This window comes from Propithecus coquereli, unplaced genomic scaffold (genome assembly GCF_000956105.1).
Source record: "Propithecus coquereli isolate 6110/MARCELLA unplaced genomic scaffold, Pcoq_1.0 Scaffold386, whole genome shotgun sequence".
Classification (NCBI taxonomy): Eukaryota; Metazoa; Chordata; class Mammalia; order Primates; family Indriidae; genus Propithecus; species Propithecus coquereli.
Genome location: NW_012149574.1, coordinates 2,228,461 through 2,252,287, shown reverse-complemented (window position 1 = coordinate 2,252,287; position 23,827 = coordinate 2,228,461). Strand labels below are relative to the sequence as shown.

At 37.9% G+C, this 23,827-nt stretch overlaps 1 protein-coding gene across 1 annotated transcript in view; it reads left to right on the top strand.

The window, feature by feature from the left end:
- The window catches only part of CD200 (CD200 molecule), a 54,530-nt gene that overhangs the window by 10,341 nt on the left and 20,362 nt on the right, over positions 1-23,827 (top strand). The window contains exons 5-6 of the mRNA XM_012652222.1: positions 1,138-1,410; positions 3,723-3,830. Of these exons, the coding sequence (XP_012507676.1) occupies positions 1,138-1,410; positions 3,723-3,830 (381 nt within the window). The remainder of the gene's footprint in view (positions 1-1,137; positions 1,411-3,722; positions 3,831-23,827) is intronic.

Here is a 23,827-nt window from a genome sequence, read left to right as displayed (position 1 = left end):
ATCCTGCTCTCTTCCACACTTCACCCTTTCCAGCCACACCTTATAGCTTTCATCTTAGCCATTCTTGGATACACCAGAGGACCTTGACACCCAGTCTGGCCACATCAACCATGTTCATCTTCCTTCACATCTCTCTCTCTTCCTTCAGTGCTCATTGCCTTTAGTAATCTGGACACTTTTTGGAAAGAGCCATAGTTCTATAGCTCTGCTTTCCCCAGCCTGCTGCCATCCACTTGCCTCTTGAACATAGCTGTAGGCACAGACCAGGCTTTCGTTAAGCATTGCCCTTTAATTATCTTGCGGGCTTCAAAGACAACCACAGAAAGACAAGTCTGCATTTGCTTTGCAGAGATAAACTTGAGGTTCCAACAAAAATGAACTTGTTAGTCAGGGGACTTTTAAAAGGAAACAGGCTACAGCTGGCCTGAAAATAATGTCTGTTTCTCATAAACTAGTTATTTTCTATTAACTCCATCAGGTGATCTCCAAGGCCCTTTCAACTGTCATGTGTTTAAATATTTTCTGGTTATTAGCTATGAATTTCTAATTTGCATTCTGTGTAGCTCTTCCGAAAAGGGATTTCTGAGTCTTCTCTATACATCACATTTACTGATCCAGCTCCAAGCAGGAAACAACTATCTCTTTGCAGCAGGCCCTATGGGTTCTCACTTCTGAAACTACCATGGTGCTTCTGATAGGTATAGGCTACCTGTGTAGAGGTGCTGGTTGAGGGTTATTGTCAAGCCATTTGAGAGGAATACTGAGAAGGAGGCAGAGATGCTGCATTGCCCGTGGAAGAGGAGAACAGAATAATTAGGCTTTGGACTGTTTGGGAGAGAAGATTATCATCTGACTTCTCAGTATCCTCTGTCCATCCAGCTAATTCTGCTAGAGACAAACTACAGAGAGGGTCTTTCTCATCACATGTTTATACTAGGCCAGTCTCCATCCTGCAAGTGAGAGAATTAGACAGAGGAAGAACTGGGAAGGCCTCGGTTTGGGTGGGATGTGCCAACTTATTTTTCTAGTCCCCACTGGCTTTTTATAATCATCTTTTCCTCATCTCTGTGAGGAGAATGCAGGATTCAGACCAGGTGTTTAACTGACAACAGATCCTATATTTTTTTTTTGTCCCAGTGCAGCCCACAGTATTCCTTCACTACAAATACTCTGAAGACCACCTAAATATCACTTGCTCTGCCACTGCCCGCCCAGCCCCTCTGGTCTCCTGGAAGGTCCGTGGATCAGGGATTGAAAATAGTACTGAGATTCTCTCTAACCCAAATGGGACCACATCTGTTACCAGCATCCTCCAGGTCAAAGACCCCAAGAGACAGGTGGGGAAGGAGGTGGTCTGCCAGGTGCTGCATCTGGGGACTGTGACCTACTTCAGACAAAGTGTGAGCAAAGGTAAGAGAAGGAGAGCAAAGATAGCTGTGATTGCATCTGTGTACACACACCTGGAAGGTGGTAAATGTCCCCCAGAAGCCTTCAGCCTCTTAACAAAGGAGCTTAGTGGGGAGAGATTGGGGTAAGCAAGGAAAGAAAAAGAGTGGAGGAAGCAAATAAAGCAAGTTTTATTTTGGTAAATGTGGTACATTGCCCACATACCAAATGTTGCTGAGATCCATTCATTCATGTATTTCTTCCATTCCACTAACATTTACTGAGTGTCTGTTATGTGCCAGACTTTGGACTGAACATGAAAATTACAATTAACAAGACTCAGTCCCTGCACTTAGAGAGCTTCTAGTCTCCTAGGGAACACAGAGAAGTGGCTGGGCAATTGTAAAACTACGTGTGTGTTAAATGCTTCAATAAGAAATCTATGGTGCACCATGGAAGGACTGAAGGTGGGGATGAGGGGCACGAGCTCAATCTAGGGGTGGGGGAAATTAGGGAGATTTCCTGGAAGAAGTGACATCTGTGATGAAAGTTTTATCTACAGTGTGGGGAAGGGGCCAATCTCAAGTGTTTTCATTAATCATTTTAAAACAAACTGCCTCCCATCTAGGTCTCCTTTTGTTCTCTTGTTTCTATCTAAACTACTGTATTTGGGCCTCCTAGATACAAGAGGTGAGAATTATGGGTGAAAGAATAGAGGAAGAGTGATTTTAGAGGCAAGATGTTTTAGTGAAAACAGCCAGTTTTATTTCTCTATGTAGTTTTTTTCTTTCTTTCTTTTTTTTTTTTTTTTTGAGACAGAGTCTCGCTTTGTTGCCCTGGCTAGAGTGAGTGCCATGGCTTCAGCCTAGCTCACAGCAACCTCAAACTCCTGGGCTCAAGCAATCCTTCTGCCTCAGCCTCCCAAGTAGCTGGGACTACAGGCATGTGCCACCATGCCCGGCTAATTTTTTTTATATATATTTTTAGTTGTCCAGATAATTTCTTTCTATTTATAGTAGAGACGGGGTCTCGCTCTTGCTCAGGCTGGTCTCGAACTCCTGAGCTCAAACAAACCGCCCGCCTCAGCCTCCCAGAGTGCTAGGATTACAGGCGTGAGCCACCGCACCCGCCTCTCTTTGTAGTTTTGAAACACTAACTCTGGATGAAGCACTCAGTGATAAGCCTCCTAAAAACTATTACTGCTCTTTTTGGGGAGCATTTCCAACAATAAAACCTGGAAAAGCTTTCCTACATGCCTCATTGGTGCAGTGGCTTCTAAGGAACGTCTCCTATTGGCATTTGGGGTCTCTGAAAACCCAGACTAATCAGAAAGTGGATATTTAGGTAAATTTGGTCAAAAAGGCTTGCAGTGTTGGATTTCGAAATCTGTGAAGAGAACTGCAGATCTAGCCAGGGCAAAAGGTACATTTCCCTGAAAAACAAAAATCTGAAAAAGAACATGTCTTCTTTTCCAAGAATGCCAAATTTGGTATATATCACTTATACTGTTTATGTTCCATTTGTATAATGTTTATTCATTCAGTGAACATGTACTAAAAATCTTCCAAGCTGAAAGTATTATGTCGAGCCCTGGAATTGTAGAAATTAGACAAATCCCTGTCTGGAGGTGCTTGGTTAATTGTGATGTGACAAATCCCACCACGGAGGTATGGAGTAGATGCCAGAGACTCCCAAATCAAGGTGCTCTTCCCCTGCCTTTCTATTGCGAAGAAACATCAAGGAGCTGATATTTGGGCTGAGTTGTATTTATTGACTACTGAAACTAGATGCAATAACAAAGGCATAGATTAGAAGAAATTCAATAAAAAACATTGAGATGAGTTATTTTTAGGGGTTGAGATCATGAGATTCGTGGTTTTCTCCTTTATACTTCTCTGTATTTTCCATAATTGCCTCAATAAACAACGGACAGTATGGCAAAGAATTTTGTGTTTTGGAGGCAAACAGACTTTTGGCCAAGCCTCGGCTCTCCCATTATCTTACTTAACTTTTTCTAGCCTCGATTTTTTTAAAATCTATTAGATAATAACAATACCTAACTACTGGGATGTTTTAAGGATTTAATGAGATAACACATTTAAAGCTGGTATTATGTAGTAGCCAGATACAACATGCTAGCTATTACTGACATATAAATGTTATTAACATAATATGAAGTCATGAATATAGACCTCTGTATGTATGTATTTAAAGATAATTTTAATTGAGAGCTCAACTCTAGTAAAGGCTCATCAGAAATATAGCTTTATCACTTTTTGCCTCAACAACATCCTCTTGTGATTTCATTTTCCTTTTTCTTTCTTCAATATCCATAGGCTATTGGTTTTCAGTTCCGCTATTGCTAAGCATCGTCTCCCTGGTAATTCTTCTGGTCTTAATCTCAATCTTATTATACTGGAAACGTCACCGGAATCAGGACCGAGGTGAGTCATCACAGAGAATACAAAGAATGATACGAGTTAAAAGCTATTTTTAAATTTTTTTTATTTCAGTATATTACGGGGGTACAAATGTTTAGGTTACATATATTTCCCCTGGCCCATCCTAGTCAGAGCTTCAAGCATGTCCATCCCCTAGACAGTGTGCACTGCACTCATTACATATGTATGTACCCGTCCCCTCCTCCCCACTCCCATCTGCCCGACATCCGATGAATGTTATTACTATATATGCACTTAAATGTTGATCAGTTAATACCAATTTAATGGTGAGCACATGTAGTGCTTGTTTTTCCATTCTTGTGACACTTCGCTTAATAGAATGGGCTCCAGCTCTATCCAGGAAAATACAAGAGGTGCTATATCACCATTGCTTTTTGTGGCTGAGTAGAACTCCATGGTATATATATGCCATATCTTATTGATCCACTCATGTATGGATGGGCACTTGGGTTGTTTCCACATCTTTGCAATTGTGCATTGTGCTGCTATAAACATTCTAGTGCAGATGTCTTTTTTATAGAATGTCTTTTTTTCCTTTGGGTAGCTGCCCAGTAATGGCATTGCTGGATCAAGTGGTAGTTCTACTTGTATCTCTTTAAGGTATCTCCATATTGCTTTTCACAGAGGTTGTACTAGTTTGCAGTCCCACCAGCAGTGTGAGTGCTCCTATCTCTCTGCATCCACGCCAACATTTATTGTTTTGGAACTTTTTGATAAAGGTTAATTGATTTTTAAATAACAATTTGTGGGTTTTTTGAAGATATAAATAAGGGAATGACAGCAGTATGTTTTGTTTGCTGTTTCCAAAATACATAAATATTGATGATGTTTTAAAATGCTTCAGGGTCATTTTCTTACAATTGGACATTATTGCTTTCCATTTACTAAGATGGTTTAGATGCGAATTATTTTATAAGTCGAGAATAAGGGTTAATGAGAAGAAATGAGGAAAATGTTTAATCACAATGGAATCATTTGATTGCAGAACCAAAGAAAGAAGTCTGGCAGCCATGCAGAGTCCTCTCCATCCATTAATGAGAAAGAAAACCTCTTTTCTTTTTATAGCCCTCCACAAGCCATCTGCCCATTTAAGAGGCTGCAAAATTGTCCAATGATGATCATGCTTTAAGTAACACTTTCTATGTTATACTCCCATGTCTCAAGCACTCTAGGCAACATGCAGGTGATCCATTCCTATAGTAACTGTGTCATGTCATTCTGCCCTTCTAGACTGTAAATTTCTCTTTATCCCCCACAGCATCTCTATATACCAGGTGCTCAATAAATGTTAATTTATTGAATGAAGGAAGGAAGGAAGGAAGGAAGGATAGATTTTTCATAGTGGTTTTTTTTCAATTCTCTTTCTCCAATTGTAAATTCAGTACCTCATAAATGCAAGTCTAAGATATTGTGAGGCATAATAAAACAAGAAACACTATAAAATAAGAGGAGTGAGCTATACATAGAGAATTGAATTTCTTGAGTTTCTGAAGACAGTGCACAATTTGCTAAAGCAACACAAAGCTTCAGTTTACTTTATGTGTAATGGGAGTTTCCTCCATCTGAAGGATAGGTGTCAGGGAAGAAAAAGTTGGCTTTGGTTGTTATTTTGAATTTTGATTAAAAATATCACTCAAATGCCACCTTTTTTTTTCTTTTGTTTTATGTTTTATAGACTATATCTTTCATATTTTAAGTTTTTGGACCACTTTATTTTGCACAAGCCTCATCTAAACACCAGATTAATTCTTGTGAATTTATAAAACAAGTAACAAATCTTTGGTGTCAGTGGACTTTTTGCAAAAGAAGGTAAAGGTAATTGCTCTGTCCAGGAGAGGAGATTACAGATCAGATAATCTTACTGCACATAAACATAAACCCATAGAACTCACAAGCACTTAGACAGGATGTCAAAGGCGGAAGTCTGTTTGATTCTACTTTATCTAAACATTTCAATTTTCCAGTTATTAATAGAAGACTGAATCTCAGAAAGAGAAGTCAACTTCTGTCCTTAAGGTCACACAGCTTCTTAAGAGCAGGCTAGGACTAGAGCCCTGGTTTCCTGACCTCTGCCCTCATGTCCTTTTAATCAATATTGATGCCCGGGAGCCCGGACTTGAAAACAGCTATTGTTATCAGTTGCACTCATTTTAATCTGTGCTCATTGTTACTGCCCTATTCTTTTGGAAAGTGCAAGCAGAAAAATATATTTAAATTCATTTTAAAAAGTCCCTTTTGGACGGGAGTCTTATATAATACAATCTATTCATGCTCAAGGTAAATTCCACCAGAAAGGGACATTTGCAAAATACTTGCCATTTGCTCATTAAGCAAGTTTTGTATTTCCAGGGAAATTTGATTGCACAGTACCACATCTGATTCTTGAAGCAAGAGATTCACCTTATCTCTGTGCCCAAATTTTTCCTCATTATGAAATAAACACCTGACTCTGGATTGAATTGTGTAAGCACTAGGATTGCCATTTACTGATGATGTCTTCATGACCTAAAGCCAGTTCAGTTAATCGCTCTGAATGTTTAGTAGCATATTTTGCATGACAGGATTTTTGACTGGTTTCAAAAATTTTAATTTCAGATAATTTGGTTCCATATACTTACAGCTAGAACCAAGTGTCGATTATACTGAAGCCTTAAATGCTCAGGGCTAAGGAAATACTGGTTCATTAAGACCAAACCTTAAATTATAGAAAAAGTTAGGAGAAAAGAAAGAAAATTATAGAAGATAGTGACACCTTCTATTTCTACAAGTAATAAATTTTCCTGGAAAATTTGTGAGGAAGGGGAAAATACATTTGCCTTCCATTTTCCCTTACCCTTACTTTTGTTTTCTTTCTTTTTCTTTCCATCATCCTCTGAAAACATAACACTTTTGGATGGGCAGGGAAACATGACCAGGCAAAATGACACAAGGGTTTTGAACCTGGTGACCTGAAAAATGATGATGTGAATAGAAATGGGGAAGTGAGGGGGTTGAACTGAGTGTGTGTGTGTATGTCCGCACACATGTTCAGAGCTTGTAGACAGGTAAAGAAAAGGAGAGAGACGAATTCATTCTTGAATTTATTGAGCGTGAACAAGGAATCATTTCCATGGAGCTGTCCAGTAGCCAGTAAGAAAAATCTGCTAAATCTGTTAAGTAAGGTCAACTCTTTGTTGGATAAATGACCAAAAAGAAAAAAGAAAAACAGTTTACTTTAGATCCTAATTATTATTCATTGCCTGTAAAAGTGCAAGCAAATGTATAGTTTCTGCACAGAAGGGTAATCACTAATGACTGATGTTATCTTTAGACTCCTTTTACTTTTCTTGTGGTTCTGTGTAATGCCAGAGAGTATGATGGGTCTTTTTCAACTATAAAGCTGCACAGGCCATTTCTCTGCACGATTGCTGATGCGACCATCACAGTTACTTCCCAGGAGACTACCACAAGAAGACCAATAAGCTCACAAAGAATATTCTTTCTCTTTCATGAATCCAGTGCTTTATTACTAAAATAGAAAGTGAGAAAGAATTAAAATTCCCTAGGAAAATTTTCCAACATCTCACAATACTTCTTTCTGTTAAAACCCAGTGATGTCATAAATTTCTCCCTTCCACATATATGACCGTGTAGTTAAATTTGGGGTTGAGAATAATCTTTTATTTCTCATTAGTCAATCCACCAATGATTACATGCTTCTCAGAAGCAATAAAAAAAACTTCACTTTGGGGGAAGATCATCATAGAAAATCACCTAATTTTTAGACATCTTTCTTTAGAATGGCTGTTTTCTTTTTTTTCTTTTTCTTTTTTTGTTTTGTTTTATTGAGTCAGGCTGAGTTGGAAAACAATAGAAAATTTGGACAATTATGTGAAATTCATATTCCAAACTTCACTTTTTCTTCGAGTACTAGCTATTTCATGTAGAAGTGTATTTTTCACCCACATGATGTGTATATTTAGCTTGATTTCCTTCACTTCACAATAACCTAACCTATGAATGGGGTCTTGGCAATGTAACAATGGCAATGTTTGTAAAATGCTATTTCCTGGGTCACTTTCTCCTATTTTAAGCTTAGTATTATGTCGAACGACAAAGATATTCAGTAAACAATTTGTGATGGTGAAATTGGTCATTAATTGGAAGGACAGTACAAATAATATTTGTTCCCTCCAAAATAAGATTCTTTGCTTTGCTAAAAAATTGTACTTATGGCCGGGCGCTGTGGCTCAAGCCTGTAATCCTAGCACTCTGGGAGGCCAAGACAGGAGGATTGCTGAGCTCAGGAGTTCAAGACCAGCCTGAGCAAGAGCGAGACCTCGTCTCTACTAAAAATAGAAAGAAATTAGCTGGACAACTAAAAGTATAAAGAAAAAAGTAGCCAGGCATGGTGGCGCATGCCTGTAGTCCCAGCTACTCGGAAGGCTGAGGCAGGAGGATCTCTTGAGCCCAGGAGTTTGAGGTTGCTGTGAGCTATGATGATGCCACAGCACTCTAGCCTGGGCAACAGAGTGAGACTCTGTCTCAAAAAAAAAAAAAAAAAATTATACTTACGCTTCCCAGACAAAGTCTGGATGAATGGTAATATCTACTCCCACCCCAGTATCCTCATAGTTCTAGGAAGAAGTGTGATGCTTTATATGAGAAAAACAATAAGGAACTTTTATTGACCTTCTTAGGTCAGTATTGCTGGGACAAATCTTGCATTCCAAACGTATTTTTCTGTAAATTTTTAATAAATTTTGCCTGGGTACAAATGGCACTCATCATGCCAAAATGGCAGGACATAATCTTATCACAACATCCTTACCTAACAGACACTTAAAGCCTGGACACTCTTGCCTGGAGCTGTTTTTGTTTTGTTTTGTTTTGTTTTATTTTTTCTATTCCCCTCTCTAACATCTGAATAAACCCAAGGGGGCTTAGGTGACCCAAATTTTCAGTTTCAGTCTATGAGTGGGGAACACCTCTAGGAGTCAAGACATCTCTGCCTCCTGCTCATTCAGCCTTCACACGACACACCCATTCCCTTGGCTTTTTGGCCATGGGACTGTTTTAAGGAGATTAGCTATCAGCATTTGTGTCATCTGTTAGACCAACTGGTGAAAAACAAGAAGGATGAGAAAATCCTCCAGCTGAACAATTCTCTGACATCTTTGCTCCTTTTGCATTTTAGTTTGTGTATACCCTTTACCTAGTGTCTATTACCAGCTATTTTGTTTAGAATTGTCATGCACTTAAGCAGTATAGTCATACTCATACTAAGCTTGGCTCTGAACAAATGCAAGATTTTAGCCTTCACTACCAAGAGAAGCCAACTTTATGGTCATTAACCTGGAAAAGGTTGGATCGCTTAATGAAAGTACTCAACATGGCTTAACTGAGGGTGAAACATCATAAATGCTGTATTAATTCTCTATTGCTTCTTTACCAAATTATCACAAACTTAGTGGCTTAAAACAACACAAATTTATTATCCTACAGTTCTGGAGGTCAGAAGTCCAGTATGAATTTCACTGGGCTTAAATCAAGGTATCTGCAGGGCTACATTCTTTTCTGGAGACTCTAAAAGAGAATCTTTTTGTTTTTCCTTTTTCATTTTCTAGAGACCGCCCACATTTTTTACTTCTTTGCCCTTTCCCATCTTCAATGGCAGCCATGGCCAGTTGAGTCTTTCTCACATTGGATCACTCTAACTCTTACACTCCTGCCTCCCCTTTCCCTTATAAGGACCCTGTGTTTACATTGGGCCCACCCAGTATAATCCAGGATAAACTCTCCATCTCAGGAGCCTGAATATAATCACATCAGCAAAATCCCTTTTGCCATGTAAAATAACATATTCACAGGTTCCTGGAAGAATTAGGATGTGGACATCTTTGGGGGACCATTATTATGCTCATTACCACAAATGCTAAGGAAGTGTAGGAGTGAGCTGGATAGAGATACAACTGTTAAGGACCTCCCAGTGCAGCACTCACTATATAGCTTTGTTGGTGGTAATTCTATATCATAGAATATCAGAATCTGGTCAGAACCTCTGATCACATTACAACGAGGCAAGACTTCATTTTTCAAGGTTATATGTTGTCTTTCAAGTCTATAATGCAAAAACATTACTTTTGCTTTCTCTAGTTTTCTAATCATCACTAACTGGAATATTGCAAAAACTAAGGTTTTTAAAAGTGGAATCTCACTTCTGTATTTCTTGCTTCTCTCAACTCCCACCTCCTCACAGAAGGAAGTCATTCTGACTTCCTTTAATCTCCTAGTTATAGGCAAGTTCACTAGATTCTCTTTGGAAGATCAAAGTGGGAAAATTATATGTAGCACTATGTATGGTGATGATAGGCATAAACAAATTGATCTTTCCTCATTTATCGTAACTCATTAAAATGGAAATTTTTGAGTCTCTAGTACTTGCAGAGTCATGTTATGAGGCAATTAGAGACTTTAGGAGCCCCAATATTTTTCATATCATTCTTAGAATTCATTGAAATCCTTATTTATATATCCAAATTGATTCCAGCAGCCCATATGCAGTAGAGCGGTTCATCCACTAACAGTTTTCTTTAAACAGATAAAAAATATATATTTGGCAAAATATATCACTTAGAAAAATGGTTAAAAATATCAGAAAAATAAAGAAATCAAAGTCTCAGGGTGTTCGGTACAATTTTCATGAATAAATTTAGTCTCTTACAACAATCATATTGTAAAAAAAGATAATTTACTCTAGTAAATGGAGAACAAATGAGATTTTGTGATATAAACATGCAAATCAAAATTGGCAAAAGTTACAACTTCAGTGTTAAATCCTACATTTCATGGGAGACAATTATGGAAGTGTCTATGAACGGGAGACTATCATAAGAGAGTCTCTTGCCTTTCTCAGTAGACAAACTAGACAGATTTTCATGATCAGTGACCAGTTCTCCTAGTTCTAAGAGTCTGTAGTCAATGGTTTATAAATTCTCCAACCTTCACCCATATTTATACAACAAAGAGAAAGTGTTAGCCTTGTATTTTGAAAGTCTTTTAAAGATTTTTTTATTAAATACCTTTAGGACTTGTGTACACTATTTTCTTTTAATATTTTTAAAATTGCCATTTGTTAGTTTTATTTTATTATTTATTTTCAAAATTGACAAAAATTGTATGTATTTATGGTATACATAATGTTTGGATATATGTATACACTGTAGAATGGCTAAATCAAACTAATTAACATGTACATTCTTTCACATACTTATTTTTTTTTTTTGTGGTGAGAACACTTAAAATCTACTCTCAGCAAATTTCAAGTGTACAATGCATTGTTATTAACTATAGTCACCAAGTTGGCAATAGATCTTTTGAACTTATCTCTCCTGTCTAACTGAAATTCCTTTAGTCTTAACCAAAGTTGCATGAAATAATTGAAAAACTGAATATGATGTTTTATTTCTACAATATTTCTGCCTTCAAGAGTTAAAAGTTTTTAACCATTAATCCTGGCAAGGATTATTGTAAACAACATATAGGATTGGTTGTTTTCCAATCATTTTTATTTGCAACTGTGAACAATTTACTCAGTAATTTTGGTCAAGTCCCACCTCTACAAATTAGCTGAGTACATTTGGGCAAGCCATTTAACCTCCCTTTGCCTTGCTTTCTTCATTTGGTAAGATGAGGATAATAATTGTAACTGTGTAACATAATAATGTTGTGAAGATTTTAAAGGGAATACATTTAAGTGCTTAGAAAAGTGGCTAAAGCCAATGGTATGCTGGGAACTGGCTTGGGGGAGAGGGAGTGGAGTGCTTATTAGTAGCTTTTGCCAACTTCTGTGATATAAATATTCTTACCATCCTCAATTTCAAGCTACCAACAATTTAATCATTATTTAAGACTCCAGCACACCAATGCAACATAATAAGTTTCCAATAAATGTTAATTGCTGCTCTTACTACATCTAAGGTTCTTTTGGGGTCTAGTAATGTGTATTTTTATGAACTGTACAAATGTTGAAGGAGGGGGAAGTTTAAAGAGGTAAATGGAGGGAAAGACATGGGGATTGTGTAAGTTGGAGAAGTTTTGAGGAAGAAGATTTCAGAAGTTATCTGAATTCGTTTGGACACACGGCAGGCGTATTTGGAAGGGAGAAGAACACATAGAGTAAATCCTCACTTAACATTGTCAATAGGTTCTTGGAAACTGCAATTTTAAGTGAAACGATGTATAAGGAGACTGATTTTACCATAGGCTATTTGATACAAACAAGAGTTAAGTTCCCTTGGCATATTTCTAGTCACAAAAACATCACCGAACTTCTAAATAAAGACCAAAACACTTGTAATATTAAACATCAAAATAAATATGAGCTGTACATACATTTAAGAAATATTAATAAAAGCAAGTAAGATAGTTATTTACCCAGTGATTCCAGTTCAGGGGCTTGGGTGGCCGGAGCCTATATCCCCGCAGGCAGCTCAGGGCACAAGGTAGGAGCCAGCCCTAGACAGGAGCTATCCCATCGCAGGGCGCACTCACACGCACACCCACGCTCCCTCAGACTGGGACAATTTAGACATGCCAACTCACCTAACATGAAGCACACCTTTGGGATGTGGGAGGAAACCGGAGTACTTGGAGAAGACCCACGTATACATGGAATGTGCAAACTTCACACAGACAATGGCCTTGGATGGGAATCAATTTCTTTTTCTCACTGATGTTATAATAAAATGACATTGAACAAAACCTGCTGTATAAGTCATTTAAGTAGCAATCTTGGGAGAAGTTTGGAGTGAAAATAAGCCCAGTGGGGGCAAAGAATCAGAAAATAAATGTACCAATAGCCTATGTGTACTGAAATGAACTGTGATGGCTAAAATGACTTTTTGATATTGTAATCTTATTTATTTTCAAAAGTGAAACTGTTTTGGTTAGTCTTTTTTCTTCTCGGGGTGGGAATGTAGGAGCAATTACTCACTAAAGTTAATGCGCAAGTCACGGTAAAGCGAGGACAGTGCCAGTAAGGATGTATTTGAATGGGTTTCCAGGAAACTAAACTGCTAGATGCCAGGAAGAGCAGCTACCCTAAGGTGGTTGTAGATTCAAAGCTGCCCTGGTTGCCCAGGAGCACTGATTCATGGATGTTCCGTCTGGTTTCTCCCATCCTTACTATGACTTGCTGTTGTCTCTTCTCTCCACTAAACAGTTTCTTCACCCTCTATTCTATTTGTTTTAAACATACCGCATAGGTTTTGTTTCCTCATAACCTTGGTTCATAGATGACCCAACCCCCAATTCGCCCAAAAAAAGAATATTTCCAGACCACAGGAAAAGACAAAGAATCAGAATCTCTAGGTATGTCCTGGGTATTTGCAAATTAATCAGTACTCAGGTGGTCCTTAGTCATTCTAGAGTTAAGAGGAATTCTCAAAGGTTCTGATTCAGCAAATGCTGAGAATAAAGCATGGCCTTTTTGGGTGGGGAGAGGATATAGATATATTTGATACAGGAATTTTATTTTAGAGAAAGGAAAAACCTTTTTGGACTAGATGCCAAATAAATCATTCAAAATCAGGTTTAAGAGATTTTTTTAAAAAAAACAACTTATTCTATGATCTCTAAAGAAAACTATGCTATCATTTGGATTATTATTCTGAATTCAGGTTAGTAAATAGGTCATATAAAAATTGTAAATTCTGTTATTGCTAACTGATAATTCAAAATGAATAGTCTTACCACTCAGAGAAAAGAATACTTAGATTTTAAAAGAGAAGACTTGGGTTGTAAAAGAGAAAACTTTGGAATTAGAAATGTGGTTGGGGATGAAAGTAGGACATGGAGAGTATTCTTAAATATTTAAATGGATGCTCATGGGATGAAAGGACTTGACTTTCTAGAAGTTATTACATTTAATTCTCATAGCTATCTATGAGGAACATAATATTTCCATCTTATAAGTGATCAAACCAAGGCTCATAGAATTAATCTCATTCATTCATTCATTTTATAAATATTTATTAATAATTTTTCAAATGCTTGGTATTGTAATTAGCACTGGTTATAGTATAGCGAACAAAACAGGACCTTGTCACTATGATGGAGATTATAGGCCAGTGGGACAGAGAAACAAATGAATCGACAAATAAGGATGTACTATTAAGACATGAGAATGTACCCATAAGGAAATAATATAATATACAGCACGCAATAAAACAGAATAAGTTCAAGAGGAAACTAGTTATTTGGAATTTGTTAGGGAAGGCTTCACTGAGGTGGCAATGTTTAATCAGAGACCTGACAGGAGAAAATAAGTCAACCATGAAGGAGAGAAGGGAGGAGCGGCTTCTAGCAAAAGAATTACAAATGTGAACGCTCCAAGGCAGAAGTGTCATTAATATTTTAGAGGAGTGATACTCAAAGTATAGTCTGAGGATGGTTATCCATCCAAGAACTGTTCCTTATTAGTCTGGAGTAAATTGAGTATATAATTGAGAATAAGTGTATAATAGGACAGTAATCGTATATCTTTTGAATCAAATAATTTAAAAATAAACTACTATGTGTACCTGTTATTTTACTTCATTTTTCTAGTAATTCATGTTTATTGTTTAAATTTAAACATATTGAGCTACACTGGGAGAAAGATGATCTTTCCATGGCATTGATATACATGGTGTTGGAAATTTTGGTGGCGTCTAAAATGTGCAGAACTTTGCAGATTCTGGTAAAGAATTACCTAAGATTACACAGGGAGTGAGAGTGGGGCCAAGGTAAAATTCCAGGTCTTTTACTTCACTGCCTCCGTGCCGTGCAGAGAGGCCCACGCACTTCCAGGTTGTGTGCTAGAAAGCCAATAGCCCTTGCAAAGTCCTCTGTCTACTTTGTGACCATTTCCAATTTGATGTCCAGTGAATTCTGGACATCTAGTCTCAGGTGATTCTCCAAACCATCATTTCCTGGGATTACCCATGTCCTTTTGAAGAGAGTCCTGGTCCCCTTAATGTATTAGTTTAGGAATGTCTACTTCCTTATCTTTGCCAATGAGCTATACACCAGGAGAATTCTGTGTTTCTTAATCCTTCTGTTATTTATCTTCTTAAAATATATAGGGATAGAATTATAAATGTTAATATCTTGGTTTTCTTTTATCCAAAAGCCTAGATGAGTCACACAGAACCCTGAAAGTTGTTTCCTGGTCTACTTGAATCTGATGCAAGAGGAAAGCAAGAGGAAAAAGGGCCATTCACTAAAGGACCTGAAAGAGCAAGAGAGGTGGGAGCGAAAGGTTTAAGGATCCCAAGACTTTCCACTGCCATCTAAACTACTCCGTGTTTGAGTTCCAAGAGGAAGTCATCTTACCTCACAGGTCTGTTGTAGGACTTGATTTTGTAAAGCAATGCAGTGTTGTGCTGTTGAAAGGGCACTGGACTTAGATTCAGGAGCACTAAGCTGACAGGCTGACTTGGGCTCCTACTTGTGGGGACCCTGTGTTAGTCACTTTACCTCAATGAGCTTCCACGTCCTCATCCGAAGTAGAAAGGAGTTGGACCAGATAATTTGCCCTTCTGCTGTAAAAACTGATGCGATTCCAGGAAAAAAAAAAAAAGGAATAAACAAAGGGGGAGGAAGTGAAAAAAAGAGAGAATACGGAAAGGTCCAAAGAACTTTTCAGAGACTACCTTTTGCCTTTCTGTCAATGTTGCATCTCTTCTTCCCTTGTTCTTAGGTCCATGAGTCTGTTTTCCCGTCATCTGGTATCTAGTCCACTACCTGCTTACTGTTTTGCTAATAGCTGGCCTTGTTAGAATCCTTGGTTTCACTGCTAATTCTTCATGTGCTTCTATGAGGTTTACCACATCAAAAATAGTACTGAATTTATTGTGAAATAACATTGGCAACCTTAACTTATCCATTTAACGTCTATTTTTGTAGCAGGATAAATATTGTTAGTCTTAGGCAATAGATGGCATTTTTTAAAAAGCATGTTTTCCCTGTCTATTTGTCTTATAATACGACCCAACCCTATTTTAGGTCATTCTGAATTCAGCCTAGTATAATGAAAATATATTATGAAAACAGTCATTTAGGATATTTCCTGTATAGCAGTCAGCCAATTTATATGCTTTGTCTCTGCTGGTTTCTTTTTCCATGAGCTAACTTTTCACAATAGCAGAGGAGGTAAGTGTGAGCATATAGTCTATTTGTTTTAAGGATATTTTCCAACTAGTGGAACAATGTTGCATCTTAAATAACCGTGAGACCAAATTAGTTGCTTTTCCAGTATCTTTTGCTTCGTCAGTCTCTATCCAGTGACCTAGGAATTAAAATGTAAGTTGTTTTCACTGTTGAAATGGATATTTATATATTTAGTAAGATTTCATGTGTTATTTAATTCTGTATTATTTCTTATATTTGTAGTAAAATACTGAACAATTAAAAGTGTCAAATCTAAATATTTGGTTTATGATATTCTCTTGGGAAAGGTGGAAATGAATGATAATCCTTGTATTTTCCTGCTGTGTGTGAAACCTCCCCTCCTCTCTATCTCCTACCCCTAAAAGATTCAGTTGATGCTTCTGGCTAATCACAAAATCACAAATCGGATGTCCCTGATCTAGCCAGTGGAAGCTCCTTCAAGTTCGCACCTTTGTCCTTTTGACACGACTCCATTAGTTTTGGAGCATTCCTTATATGTGCTCTTTTGGTTTTGCTTTTAGATACCAACCTTTGATGAGCTCACAACAGTTTTGAATTTAGTGGAAATCAGCACCCTGAATTTTTCTGTATTTCTGTTACCACAGCTGAATTGTGCTAGATCAGGTAGGATGACTTAATGCAGTGGTTCTCAAACATCTTGGTCTCAGGACCCCTTTACCCACTTAAAAACATTATTAAGGGCCCCGAAGAGGTTTTCTGTAGCATGAATTATGTCTGTTGGCATTTACCATATTTGAAATTAAAACTTAGAAATATTAAAAACAAAAAACATACAAGCATACAACCTATTAGCTGTTAAAGTGATGCCAACATCCTACATCATATAGCTTCCAGAAAACTCCACAGCAAACTTGTGAGAGAATGAGAGTGAAAAAAGCAACTAATGTATTGGGTGTTATTATGAAAATAACTTTTTTGATAACGTAGACCCCCTGAAATGGTCTCAGGGACAATATTAAAGACTGATGACTTAAAGTACAGGTAAAGAAGGAAACCACCTTATGAAAAGATTTCATGAGTCTTTCTCAAAGAAACTCCTTACTGAACAGCTGCCTGCACAGTACTTGAGCATTTTACCATATAATCAGGACTTCAATTTAAGCCACTGTCTTTCTGGGAGCTCCTCCTCAAAGTCAGAGACCTAATCCTCATCCATCGCTAATAATTCAATTTAATTGTCTTATTAAATGGCTTGCCAGCTATGTTTCAGGATATTGAGAGGCTTGCATTAGGATAGGTATGTTTGATGGGGAGGACTTGGGAAGCTTACTGAGAAATAAAGAGAGGAGAAGGAAGGGGTGGTCCAGAGCATGTCCCCTGTCTGACAAGGAGGATCAGTGTGGGGCACCACAGCCTGGCTTTCTCCCCATGACTTCTGCCCTCTCCACCCTGGGAGGGGCTGGTGAACTTATCTTGAACTTTCAGTTATGGGTGTTTTTTTGTATTTGTGAATTAGAAAAAGGTAGCTTTGGATTTGCATAATTTACTCAAATTGGGAAAGTTGTAAACTTTTCAGGCACTTCAATCACATGTTTCTCTTAAGTAAAAATTTAGAAAAATTCCAGCGTGATGGTAAACCTTCTCAGAGACAGGAAAACAATAGAAGCCCTTTGTGTTTAACTTAAATTGAAACTGAAGATGAGGGTTTTTTTTTTTTTTTTTTTTGGTAGATGTTCATCAATCACTAACTAGATAATACACAAATCTAAGTTTAAAGAGTACAAAATCCAGATTACTGCTAGGCATCATAGGCTTCGATTAAAATAGTTTTCTTAAACTACCTTTTTTCTCTGGTTATTCTTAGCTTATCAAGAAAAGGTATTTTAAAATAAAACTCCCTAAATTATTTACTCACAGCTATAATGTTTTTATGTTTGTATTTGTTCTCAAAGTATTCCAGATTTGATCTCAATCCCACCCCCTCAGTTTCTCAGGCTAATTCACTTACACAAATTCACATAGAGTTGTGATTTAATCCAAACGAACCAACATTTGCAGACACCACAAGCATTTGAACCATGTGAGGTCAGGAAAGTATTTAATCCCATTTTTGTAGGTGTGAGAAATGAGGCTCCAAGCTTTTCAGTGACTTTCTTCAGGTAGCATTGTAAATGTGTGTTGGAGCTGGAACTCCAACTCAGAATTCCAGGTTTCCTGCTCAGTGAACTCTCTTTCCTCCCCACCCATGTGATGATTCATCCCATATCCTATTTTTCAGCATATTTTGTTTGTTCTATCAAAATATCCAGAATCCAGCCATCATTTTCAAATTAATCTTCCTGCTTCTACTTTCTCCCCTTTTCAGTCTATTCTAAACATAACTGTTCTAAAATATATCAAGTCAAATCATGTCATTCTTCTGTACAAAATGTCCAAGTGCTTTCCATCTCCTTTAGAATGGAAGCCAAAGTTTTTACATGAGCCAGAAGGCTCTACACAATGGGGCTCCCTGATACTCTCTGAAATCATCTCCCACTACTCTCTCTCCTGATCACTAGCCTCCCTGCTGCTTCACCAATTTTCTAGACATGTTTCCACCTCAGGGCCTTGACATTTATTCTTCTTTCTGCCTAGAATGTTCTTCTTGCAGATAGTTGCATGACCCTTAGCCCTTTCCCCTGAAAAACACCCCCGTCTCCCTTCCTGGCTTCATTTTCTCCATTGCTCCCATCACCATCTAGCATGCTGTGTGCTTTACCTGTGTACTTTGTTTATTATCTGTCTCCTTTGTAAGCATCATAAAAGCAGAGATTTTGATTGGTCAGTTAAGTATTCCTTGAATGAATTGTTTTTCTGCTAATACATTGTGGGAGGGAGGAGTACTTTAAACAACTGTGCATTGGTGCCTCCTTCCTGCCCTCTAGAGGAGTGTGATTGAACTAGAGAATAGGACATGGGCTTTTAGAAATTGGTGGTTGTGAGGCATAGGAACAAGCATAAAGGATTTGGAGCCAAAACAGCAGGGTTTATGTTCCATCCCTGGCATTCAGCACGTACGATCATGGCCCAGTCACTTCATCTCTTTGGATTTACATTTCCTCAAGTATAAATTGGGGTGTGCACCAAGTCTGTCCCCTAAGTTGCTGCGAGGCCCAAGTGGGAAGGGCTGTGCTGTCCAACGTGCCCGTTTATATGCTGAGGCCCGTCTGCTCTGTGATCTCAAAACTCCCACTGAAACAGCACAGGCTCTCTGTCCTCAGTGGCCTTTCCAGTTCCTCCTCACCCACAGTCAGCTGGTCCCCTGTTCAGAGTGGACGTAGTTAAGGAGGAAGTGGGAACACTGGCTGAGCAGAGAGAAAACCCCCCTGGGCTTTGCTTCAGTGGGAGCAGAGACCCAAGTGCACCATCCAAGATGACTTGGCCTTTCTTTGTGCTGAGGACAAAGACAAAAAGAATAAACTACAAGGAGTTAAAGTTCTTTTTATTTAGCATTGGCTTTCTGAGTATAGTTTTGCCATCTTACTCTAGAGTATTACCAGCTGTGACCTCAGAGATGGCAGAGAGTCCTCTGGAAGACATAAAGAGGATACTGAAGTTGACATTCCTGAATTCTCTCCTTAGAGTTATGTTGGTTTAGCAGAGCTGGTAACACATCACGATAGGAAGACTTTGCTACAACTTGAGAGGTTCCAGAGAATTCAAGAGATATTTGGTTTGCCTTAACCTGATTTATATTAGTCTACATAGTGGAACGCTCAGCTCAGAAATTTGGAACTCACACAAAGGGAGGTATGTTTTTCTGGGAATGGTTTCATTTTCCAGTCCATTTGCAGAGAGGCAGTGAAGCCCGGCTGCTCAGGGGATGCATTTCAAATATGACACGATTCTGGATCTGGTGGTGGTGTTTAGCTGTATTTAGTAATTTCCTTAACTTATATACATGTTGGTTTTTCTTATAACTCAAGGACGATCTTGTAAATACAGTTGGCCCTCTGTATTCGTGGATTCTACATCCTTGGATTCAACCAACCATGGATCAAAAATATTTGTAAAAAAGCACCATAAAAAATAATACAACAAAATGATGCAAATTAGAAAAACAATACAGTACATAGCAACTATTTACAACACATTCACATTATGTTAGGTTTGTAAGTACCTAGAGATCATTTAAAGTATGTGGGAGGATGGGCGCAGGTTATATGCAACTACTATACCATTTAATATAAGGGTCTTTTTAAAAAAATTTTTTTTTATTTCAGCATATGACGGGGTACAAATGTTTAGGCTGCATATATTGCCCTTGCCCCACCCTACTCAGAGCTTCAAACGTGTCCATCCCCCAGACGATGTGCACCACACCAATTAGGTGTGTATCTACCCATCCCCTTCTCCCCCCTCCCATCTGCCCAGCACCCGATGAATGTTATCACTGTATGTACACTTACATTCTACTAAGTGAAGTATCCCAAGAATGGAAAAACAAGCACCACATGTACTGACCATCAAATTGGTATTAACTGATCAATATAAGGGTCTTTAGCATCCTTGGATTCTGGTATTCATGGGAAGTCCTGGAACCAATCCCCCATGGATAGTGAGAAACTGACTGTCTCTCATTTAAAAATAAGTCAGGTGATGGCTTCAATTGAATGCTCTTAAATAATATTTTGAATAATAGGCCATATAACTCTTAGAAGCAAGAAAGCTTAGGAAGTGCTAAAATTTCAGTAACCAATTGAAAAATCAGTCTATGGAAACACCTGATTCTCTCGTGAACCTTCAGAGGCAAGTAGGACAGGCCTAGGAGTGTTTGTGAAGCATACCCTAAAGATATCCTAGATCTTATTTCCCCTTCCCACTTGTCCAGTGGGTTTCTGAGAGGCCACACCAGTTATGAGACTGCCCAGACATGGTTGGAATCACTCAGGGAAAGGAGATGCTCTTCTCTATTTCATCTTAGAGCTAACTTCAATTTACAAATCTCTTAGAAGAAAGAATGTATTCTTGGAGAGAACTCGAGGCCTAACAAGTTGATACTGTATTTTATTTAACCAGGTCTTCTTACCAAAGTGTCCTCAGATGTCACCATTTGTATAAACAAAGGTCAGCAACAGTCTGAGACAGGGTCTGAGGAGTTCACTGGCATAAAAGCCCCTGGGTACACTGAAACTTCTGATGTACACCAAATAGCATCCAAGGAATCTCTGTGGGAGAGGCTGAATAAGAATCATAGAAAGACAGCATTAGAAGGGATCTCAGAGATGAGGAAACTGAGGTCTACAAAAGTCAAGGAACTCACTGAGCTCACACAGCCTCACTCCTTTACCAGGATGGATGAGAGAACCAGATAGCAGCAACTCTCAGTGTTTTTACAAAGACTCTTATGCAACCTGATAGAATCTGGTTTGGGGCCCTGGCTCAGCCGAGAAAAATAGTTCCTAAGTTTATATATATTTTCTGGACCTCAGAATTTACTGGAACCCAAAACATTCCTGAATAGCTTCCCCATGTGAAGTTCAATGTTGTTGCCATCACTGGTTTTTGATGTGCTTCCAGCTTCTTTGGCAGTGAAAAGGTACATCATCTGGTTTGGTAGATAATATTTTTAGCTCTGACCTGACACTGAGTTGTAGAGAATAAATACCTTTTCTGCTACATAGATTTTCCTTGGCTGGAATCATTTTAATTGTTCTGAGCAAGCATTTGTTTCCCATGGATCTCGAAGAGAGAGTAAGAGAGCTGATGAGTGAGTGTACGAGTGCTTTCATGCCTGGGGAGGGGAAAGTTTCCAGATAAGTAAGGTTAAAAACAAAAAACAAACAAACGAAAAAAAATCCCAAGAACCACTTATGAAGCTAACACTTATAAAGCCAGACTTGAATGATTTTCCATTCACTTTCATCAAGTTTCAAAAGCTAAACACATCAGAAAGAACATGTCAACAGTGGTGAAAAGATGAAGAAAAATAGAACAAGTGACTTCACATGTTTAGGGCTCATGTTTGGTTTTATCTACTGAACAAAGGAAAGAGAATCAAGGTGTTGATATTACTAGATGAAGTTTGTGATGATCGGATTTTATACTAAATATGTAATAATTTTAGGCCCATAAACTTTATTCATTTTTTAATGGATAGCTTCCATTAGAAAACAACATTGTATTTCTCTTTACTATAATATACATGTGTTTCTTTCAGTAGTGTTTACAGTGATCAGAATAGCAACACGTGTCTTGCAATGGGTAGCATTTATCAAACTCCCTTTCAGGCACCTCACAGTACTGGATCTTGAGGGGTAGTTGCAGAGGAAGGCCCTAATAAAACCCTGTCCTGGAGAAATTTAATTCTTAATAACAGACAAAATAAACATACCCGTATGTATTTAAAAATGACTTGTGGAAACTCCTGAAGTAATATCATGCATAGAAAATAAAATTTAGAAATATATTTATCATTCAATATACTTTGATTCTACATAATTACATATATAATGCTATTATGTTTTGGATACAGTGATAGGGAATAAAATTGGCCAAATGTTGATCATTGTTGAAATTGAGGCCCATTATCCTCTTCTGTCTACTTTTGCGTATGTTAAAAAAATGTCATAATCCAAAGTTAAAAAAAAAAAAAGGACTCCTTCCAACTTGGCTAAACAAGAACACTAGTATCTCCTCTATTTTCACAATATATTAAACTCTGCCACATTTTTGTCTGGTTTCCAAATAAAATATTTCCTCAACAATCTTGAATTCCAATATTTTGGGCCTTTATCAATGGAAATATAATCCCAAATACTCTGCACTCAATCTTCCATCAAAGCCTGAGTGTTAAAATGATTATACAATCATTCTCTTGATAAATGTCCTAGTAAAAAAGAGTTGACAGAAAGACCAGGTACTGACACAGTTTAGGTAATAAGACAAGATTTAGTCTGGGACTCAGAAGAAAATAACCATGGTCAAGATACATAGCAGGGAGGTTTCTAATAGTTTCTCTTACCATTTGGGGTGACTTTCTTGATCACTAATGCTTTATCAAAGGGTACATTCTTGCAGATGGTAAAGTTGGAGTGATAACCACTTCCCACCTTCTGGGAATATCACTGTCTTCCTCTATGAGCAGAGTGTTTCTACTCATAGCTTGAACTGGATACAGGCAGGAGGCCACCCATTTGGGTAGGTACCTCATCATTTTTGAAGTTATGTCATACAGAATATTATTGCAAAATTTTAAACACACATTTTATTTATCATCTTGAAATACTCTAAGTTATTATGGTCATCTCCAAGCACATTTTCAAATTTAGTGCTGTTAAACCAGACCTGGGAGTCATGCCTTTATGCTCCCTCCTGGGCTCATCTCACAGTGATCCTTCAGGCTGATAGACTAAGGACACAAAATCCATCTACTTGGCATGCACTCTTGGACCACATGATCTTAGCCCATTGCAGAATCACAGAATCACTCTTTTTGGACAATACTACAAGAAGCATTTGCAAGCATTGTCAGTATATTTGTTGAGGAATGATGCTGAGATCAAAGTACATTATACTGCTTAGTACTCCAAGTGAAAACCAGTACTAGAAAAAACTTATTTTCCTGAAGGGACTGGAACATTCCCACCTTTCTGTTTCGAACTATATACAGTCATGCGTCACATACTGACATTTCGGTCAATGAGGAAGGGCATTAATTTTATGGACCACCGACAAATATGTATTGTGCTCTAGTAACATAGCACACTGCATACTCCTATGTTTGTGGTGATGCTGGTGTAAACAATTCTACTTTGCCAGTTTTATAAAAATATAGCATATACAAT